Here is an 8,590-nt window from a genome sequence, read left to right on the forward strand (position 1 = left end):
GCGCGTCGTGGGAGGGGAGGGAGGGAAGGTCCCTGCTCGAGCCTTTTCCTTACCACACCTTTTCTCTTTGTTCCCGCTTCTGATTAGGGCCTAGAGACTTCACTAGCCGACACCATGATCACCACCTCGTGGCAGGTGAGTTGTTGGCCGGTCCACAGGTCCAGCCCAGGCTTTTGCCTCGCCAGTCCGGTCCCTGGAAAGAGGACTGCCAACCTGCTTGGTCCGGTCCGGACCGGACCGTTGATAGCCGGTCCAAACGACGACTCGGACCGGCCTGGACCATGTCCATCCTGAGCCTGGCCATGAACCGACGACAAGGAGAAAAGGAGACTGCGTCCCCTGTGGAGCAACGAAGAAGAGTACGCGTGAAAAGATAAGGCTAGACCCACCTACCTAGGATGTGTTTGGTTGCAGGGACATGCTAGGGTGGTTGAGGACATCCCCAACCACCTGGTTATGGATAGCCATTTTTTGTTTAGTTGAAAGGGTGGTGTTATCCCATGTTTTGTTTGGTTTGAGGGATATGAATGAAGGGAAGGAGTGGCGACATGGAGGAAGGAGACGACCGGCTGGTGACAGAGGAAGGGGGGAGCGGCGACGCGGAGGAAGGAGACGATCGGCTGGTGATAGAGGTAGGGAGGAGTGGCGGCGCGGAGGGCGGAGAGGAGCGGCCGGTGGCGTGGAGGTGGGAGAGGAACGGCCGGCGGCATATGGAGGAAGGAGAGGAACGTACGGCGACGCGCAGGGCGGAGAGGAGCGGCCGGTGCAGCGACCCCCCCCCCCCTCCTTTTTGGGCGTTGACCCCATCCCTTTTTGAGAGAATATTTTTGACATCTGGTCTCAGATCCAAATAGGTGACATCCCTCGCATAGGAGAGATAGGATATCCCTACAACCAAACGCAATGCCCTTATTTGTTGGATCAGTTTTGATCGCATGGTGTGCGCGAGACCGGCCGAAGAATCGGCCGGACTGTAGACGGAAACGTTTTCCAACCACCACAGAGCATTACCACCAACTGCAACGAGTTGAGCAACCGCTGTCCTGCTCACAACCTTTACGTTTGATGGGTCACCCAAATCACGCCCAAAAATCGCGCCCGCTGCTCTTTAGATACCGATCGACCGCGCTCGCTAAGCTAGCTACCTGATGCGATTTGGCTGGCTTTGGATCGATCACACGAGGCATGTAGAAACCACGTGCGGCCATGCATGTATTTCGTCCGCCGTTGGCACGCGCGTTTCCAACCTAGCTAGGTAGACAGCAGATGGACGCCTCCGCGGGGCTCTCGGCCCTTGCCGCGGCGGCGCTGCTGCTGCTGCTGTACAGCGTGCACAGGTGGAGGAACCCTCGGTGCAGCGGCCGGCTCCCGCCGGGGTCCATGGGCCTCCCGCTCATCGGCGAGACCTTCCAGTTCTTCTCCCGCGACGCCTCCTTCGACATCCCTGCCTTCATCCGACACAGGCTCGCGAAGTACGTACGCATTCTTTCCCCCCTCCCCGACGAGGCCCAAGCGAGCTATCTGATCATTCTGTGTTCGAGATGTGTATGTATATAGGTACGGCCCGATCTTCAAGACGAGCGTGGTGGGGCACCCGGTGGTGGTGTCGGCGGACGAGGAGCTGAACCACATGGTGTTCCAGCAGGAAGGGGAGCTGTTCCAGAGCTGGTACCCGGACTCGTTCGTGGAGATCTTCGGCCGCGACAACCTCGGGGAGCAGGAGGGCACCATGTTCAAGTACATCAAGAACATCGTGCTCAGGTACTTCGGCCCCGAGAGCCTCAAGGAGTCCATCCTCCGCGACGTCCAGCGCGCCGTCTGCAGCTCGCTCTGCACCTGGTCCACCCTGCCGGCCGTCGACCTCAAGGAAGCCGTCTCCACCGTAAGCCCCTGTTCTTCTGACGCGCTGGGTTACTATACATGCTAGGTATTCAGCTGGCAGTGTTGCTACCGTATATACGGTACGGTGGTTTGGTTGCAGATGGTGTTTGAACTTTCGGCGAGCAAGCTGCTCGGCCTGGAGCCGTCGAGGTCCAAGGTTCTACGGAAGGGCTTCTTCGACTTCGTCCGAGGGCTCATCTCCTTCCCGCTCTACTTGCCAGGAACAGCTTACTACGCATGCATGCAGGTGATCATTGATCAACACGACGTCGGCGTGTTAAGCCTTGCATGCAGCACGGTCATTGATGAATTTTGGGCCACTTTCATTTCAGGGACGGATGAGCGTGATGAAGGTGCTGCAGCAGGTGCTGGAGGAGAGGATCAGATCGGCTGAGGCGCTGGGAGCAGGGGAGGCACGATGCCACGGCGACTTCCTGGACTACGTCGTGCAGGAGATCACCAAGGAGAAGCCGGTCCTGACGGAGGGAATGGCGCTGGACCTCATGTTTGTGCTCCTCTTCGCCAGCTTCCACACGACGTCGCTGGCCATCACCCTGGCCGTCAAGCTGCTCACCGACCATCCTCGCGTCCTGGAGGAGCTCACGGTGGGTATTACCTGCCCGCGTGCTCACCGTGTGATCTTTGCGTGCATGCATGGCATGCAGAGCGGTAGTGTGAATCTTTCTGGTTTGACTTGGTTGTAGGTGGAGCATGAATCGATTCTGAACGAGCGTGAGGCAGGCGGCGAGTCTGATGGCGACAGAGTTACATGGAAAGAGTACAAATCCATGGCATTCACATCCCAGGTCATAATCCACGACAATCATATCATACCTTTAGCCGTACTAATAATAGTGCATTTATGCTGCGATAATCATCACGTACGTTTTACAGGTGATAAACGAGACGGTCCGACTGGCCAACATTGCGCCTGGCATCTTCAGGAAGACACTGAAAGATGTACAGTTCAGAGGTAATCATGCATATACAAGAACCAAAACATCCTGCCAAAATAAAAGGGAACAGTACGCATCAAATGACAAATGTTGGCGACAGGATACACTATTCCAGCTGGATGGGGAGTGATGGTCTGCCCTCTAGCGGTGCACCTGAATCCAGATATTTACCCTGACCCCCTCACCTTCAGTCCTTCAAGGTTCAAGGTTTGTGGACCTTAATGCTCAACTCATGCAAGATTACTCCCTCCGTTCCTAAATATAAATATTTTTACAGATTTTATTAGTGGACTACATACAAAGTAAGATGAATACAAAGTAAGATGAATAAATCTACACTCTAAAGTATGTCTATATACATCCATATCTAGTCTTCTAGTAAAACTTCTATAAAGACTTGTATTTAAAAACAAAGAGAGTACTCTACATTTTGTCTTGGACGATGTGATAATTTTACTTAACCAGAGCGCCACATGCACACAGGATAAACTAGAGGCAAACCGTGGGTCAAGGCACTTCATGGCTTTCGGAGGAGGTCTCCGGTCTTGTGTTGGAGCAGACTTCAGCAAGCTACAAATGGCCATTTTCCTTCACTTTCTTGTCACCAAATATAGGTGCGTCCATGCTTTTCTAATGAACCGACTTCCAGTCCAAAATTTTATAATTGTTCATATCCTCCATTTCCTTGTCATCATTTGCTTCAAAATGTTTCAGGTGGATACAACTAGGAGGAGGCAAGATAATTCGGTCTCCAGGGCTAGAATTTCCTGATGGTTACCTCATTCAGATAAGACAGAGAAACTAATCAACGCCTGCTTTCAAGTGCTGCTAGCAGTAGAAAAGGCTTTTATGTAGTAGGTGTGGTGTACAATTCTATGATGTTATTTGATGAAATAACAGTTGCGTAGAGGTACTTCTATTCAGTCAATTTTTTGCATTTACTCCCTCCGTCCTTGAAAGAGCATACTTTCAACTTTGTTGGAGGGTCAAACTATCTCAAAGTTTGACCGAGTTCGTGTAAAAATATATCAATGTTTGTGAAACCAAATAGGTATATAATGAAAATATATTTTATCATGAATCTAATGCTACTAATTTGACGGCATAAATGTTGGTGTGTTATTATATAAATATGATCAAATATAATATTTTTTGACTTTTCAACAAAGTTGAAAGTACACTCTTTCAAGGACGGAGGGAATATACTTTCAAATGCATAAGCTTTACCCCTTTTTATTTTTAAAAAGTGAGGGTAAACCCTTCATCACAACAATCAACATCAAGGTAGTTCTGTTGAAATCAACGTTAGTCCTGAGTAGTTTCATTTAAATCATGCAAATTAGAGGCCACAACAAGAGGAATGTGTTTGGAAAAGTTGATACGTTTAGAACGTATCACCCGCCAGAGCGGCCGCTCCACAATGACGCCGGCCCAGACCGGACGTGACCTCTCACTGGCGTTGACCTCTCACTGGCGCATGCCTTTTCTACGAATTGAAAGGACCTCCATCTGCCCGCATACCTCCACTAAACCAGTGGTTGTGTCGAGGATCTTACTCCAGCCCGAGTTACATTAAACACATCTCCGGTTGGCGTCTCGCATCCGCCCCCGCTAATCCGCTATTTAAACGTGGCCAAGAGTCGGGGAAGAACCACACCCGACCTCCGTTCTCCATCTCCTCCTTGTACCACTCCCGTCATGGCCTACGTCTCCAAAGTCTTCTAGGACGGCTTCTCCCACAAGTAGAAGAAAGATCTCTCCAGGATTGCAGCCTCCTTGATTGCCCGACGTGCTAGTCGAATACATGCTGACTTGTTAGCCAGCCCTCAGGAGCAGGAGCCACTGCCATCACTAGGTCTTCCTCATCTGTCCAGGCTGGTCAACGTCATCTCCCAGCAAATCAACCGTGAGCGATGCCAACAACGTGTCCGACATGCGAAGAAAGAAGGCATGTTCGCGAACGCTGACGCGGCGACAGAGGGATATGAGAGGGGGCAACGATGATGATGTCGCCAACAACGCGTCCGCCGTGCCCGGGTGCCATGACGAGGAAGGCGACACGCCCGCAACTGCCGTTGACAACGAGGAAAATTAGATGATGGGAGGTTGCCGCCGCTTTAATCCCACGAAGGCCACCGCCACTGCCTCGCTGGGTTGCATTACCGGCTTGCCTGGTGAGCGGGGGCGTAGGCCACGATGAATATCTTCCACCGCCCAACACAAACTTCGATATGTGTTGTGCGGCGGTGAAGGGAGGCTACTCGTCCCATCCCGTTGAAGCATATCCCTACGGAGCTCATGACAGTTCGATGAATCCGTTGGACATAGAGAAGACATGTCGTGGGAATGGAGATCCATCGCGACCGGCATAGACTAGTTGTGGGATCACTGAAGGGACGTCTAGAGGAGGGGGGTGGTGGTGGATAGACTACTTGGCAATCTCAAAACCTAACCTTTTCCCAATTTTAAAGGTTGATAGATTTTAGCAATTCTAACAAGTCTATCACACCCTACACATGCAAGTCAATGAGTATAGCAGCGGAAAGTAAATACATGCACATGAAAGTAAGGAGAAGATAAAGGAAGATCAAACGCAAAGATGACACAGAGATTTTCGGCTTGGTTCCGATATGTGGTGCTATCATACGACCACGTTGATGGAGACTTCAACCAACAGAGGGTAACAGTCACGAGAGTCCACAGAGGGCTCCACTCACAAGGGGTCCACAAAGAAGGAACCTTGTCTATTCCACCATGGCCTACGTCCACAAAGGACTAGCCTCACCCGTGGTAGATCTTCATGAAGTAGGCGATCTCCTTGCCATTACAAACTTCTTGGTTCAACTCCGTAAGAAGTCGAAGGCTCCCAAACGACACCTAACCAATCTAGGAGAAACCACTCTCCAAAAGGTAATAGATGTGGTATGTATGATGAACTTCTTGCTCTTGTGCTTCAAAAGATAGTCTCCTCAACACTCTATCACTCTCTCACAGATTAGGCTTTGGTAGAAGATATTGATTGGATGGAAAGCAACTTGGGGAGGCTAGAAATCAAGATCCATATGGTTGGAGTGGAATATCTTGATCTCAACACATGAGTACGTGGCTCTTTCTCGAAAAATAGATGGGACAAGTGTTGGCTTGTTCTGAGTGCTTCCTCTACGAGTGAGAGGCAGGTGGAGTGGTATATATAGGCATCTCCAGAAATCCAACCATTACAACATTATTGCCCAACTCGGTGAAGCCGAAGCAAAAACTCGGTTGTACCGACTAGTGCAAAATGTGGCAACTTTTGGCGTTTTATTGAGACTGATATATAATTCTTGGTGAGTCCGATTTGGCTTGCCTAGGCAACTACCCAAACCCGATGGCACCGATTAAAAAAAAATCGAAAATTCCGATTTTTAGCAAATGGCAACGAGGGAGTTGGTCATTATTTTTGGTTTGCACCAAAAACAAACTTGGTGTAACCGAAGGAAGTGCTTTGCTCCGAATCTGTCTAGGGTGAAACTCAGTAGGGCCGATTTGGAAATATTGTTGGCATCGAATTTGAGGGCCTGTTTGGTTCATGACTAACTTTGCCACAACTAACAAAGTGTGGCTGCCACAAAAAGTGTGGCTAACAAAATGGACACCACAAGTGTGGCAAGATTTGGCAAAAAATTGAGTGTATGACATGTGGACCATATAACTAGAAAAGTGTGGCAAGCCACAAGTGTGGCAATGGACCAAACACATGCCTAAGGTATTGTGGCATGACTAAGGTTAGGCGTGGCAACCTTAGGCTGGGAACCAAACAGCCCCTGAGTGTTAGGCTTTGGACATAATATTTTGTGGGGGAGTCTCATGAGGGTTTTTGGTGGCTAACTCTAAGCACTTAAGTAACGAGATCATCATAGATACCTCATCCCCTTTTGATAGTATTTGCTTTCCTATGGACTCAAATGTGATTTCTCACAAAATACAAAATGTAGTGTCTTGAAGCTTAATGCTTGTCCAGTCCTATTCTTCTCCTTCTTTGGGCCTTCTCCTCACAATCGAGCCAATTCTCTTTGTGGACTTCATCTGAAATAAACTAGACGAACCTACTAGTCCAAGAGACAATGTTTGTTGGCATGAATTATCAAAACCACCAAGAGATCATATGTGCTTTGAATCTCCCTCTTTTTGGTAACTGATGACAACATACAATCAAAGCTTCAATTTAAGATATGCAGAAATATATGTTAGCTTTGAAGGGTACGTGACTAATACAAGCTGCCCCTAAATATTTGAAATCCTTTTTAAAGGACAATTGCTTTGGAATGCATGGACACATACATAGTAGACGGGGCATGATAAGTCATGTGTACCTTGGCTATATGCATCAAACATATGTGAATAAAGTGTCTCCATGTTCAAGACTCACTCTTGCAAACAATATGTGCAATATACAAGAGATCATCCCGACCAAGGATATGATGCATACACTTACCTTGAGGTTCTTGAACATTTTAACAATAGGAACACACTTGACAAAACAATTGTTAGATAACACAAGAGTATTCTACCCATCTAAATACAAAAGAATCCAAAAGTACCAATGTATAGAAGACATATAGGAAATGGTATTTCTTAAGATTGATATGTCTCCAAGAACATTTAGAACTTTCTCCCCTGAATATGAACATTAGTTTCACCTCTTCCCCTGAATCTTAGCATGTAGATATTGGGAGTACGTAGGATGAGATAAATCTAACATTTAGGCAATTAGTTGTTCGCACCCCCCCCTGAATCTTAGCATGTAGATATTGGTAGTAGGCAGGGTGAGATAAGTCTAACATTTAGGCAATCTAAAATAGAAAGTGTGTTTTAGTCTCTCTCCTTTAAAGAGAGGTAATAAATTTGATCACTCTCCCCTTAATGTAGTGTTACTCCCCCTTTGGGCGAACTTAATATTTCTCCCCCTTTGGGTAAGCATAAGCTTTGATATTTCTCACCCTTTGGAATTAATTACCAAAAAGGGTCAGAGGGTAAGGAATCCTTGAGAGTAAGGGTCATTGAGAACTTCTAGTGCAAAAGTTGAGAAAATTACAAAGAACACAAGTAGTAGCAAATGTCGGAGGCTCCGAGTTGATATAGATCAGTTGAACTGATGTGAACATTGGGTTCTCGGACAAATCGGTGAAAGCGAAGAGTTTTATGTCGGTTGTACCGCAGTAACTCTGAGCAATTTATCTCAAAATTAATATACCATCCTTTTATATTTCTCCTCGATCTTTTTTCTTGTCATGGAATGTCATGCTTACTACAAGTATTAGCAAACTACTAGCAAAAGGGCCCATGCGTTGCAACGGGAGAAAGAAATACCACACGGCACACACTCTTAATTTATAAAAAATGTCTATAATTTAAGAATTTATAGTTACGATACAAATAAAGATGATCTTATCCTACAAAAATGCAGTTCAAAATTTCACAGGTCTTCTATTTTAACACGGCTTGCATGTAGATTTAATACGTACAAAGAATCAGTCAAGTGACCTTGAGTTTCATCTCTAATCCTGATTTTGTTGACGTGTTCATTCCCAACCCGGATGAGTACCGGTATGAAAGAAAGACGAATAATGACTTATTTATTAAGATTGCACCCTAGATAGTATTTTTATTAAACATTTAACAGATAAAATAATATCATATTTAAATTCTACATATTTTTCTAATCAAATTCCATGTATAATATGTTAAATTTGGAGTTCCGGTTTAAAAGATAT

General features: G+C 46.9%; 1 protein-coding gene across 1 annotated transcript; it reads left to right on the forward strand.

The window, feature by feature from the left end:
• The first annotated feature begins 811 nt into the window (after nucleotides 1–811).
• LOC123427466 (cytochrome P450 87A3-like) lies at nucleotides 812–3,914 on the forward strand. Its single transcript, XM_045111522.1, has 9 exons — nucleotides 812–1,472; nucleotides 1,558–1,882; nucleotides 1,982–2,128; nucleotides 2,214–2,486; nucleotides 2,586–2,687; nucleotides 2,776–2,854; nucleotides 2,938–3,044; nucleotides 3,321–3,451; nucleotides 3,552–3,914. Exons 1-9 carry the CDS (start codon nucleotides 1,267–1,269, stop codon nucleotides 3,640–3,642), a joined length of 1,461 nt encoding a protein of 486 aa, XP_044967457.1. The 5' UTR covers nucleotides 812–1,266; the 3' UTR covers nucleotides 3,643–3,914.
• Nucleotides 3,915–8,590: the final 4,676 nt, after the last annotated feature.

This window comes from Hordeum vulgare, chromosome 2H (assembly GCF_904849725.1).
Source record: "Hordeum vulgare subsp. vulgare chromosome 2H, MorexV3_pseudomolecules_assembly, whole genome shotgun sequence".
Taxonomy (NCBI): domain Eukaryota; kingdom Viridiplantae; phylum Streptophyta; class Magnoliopsida; order Poales; family Poaceae; genus Hordeum; species Hordeum vulgare.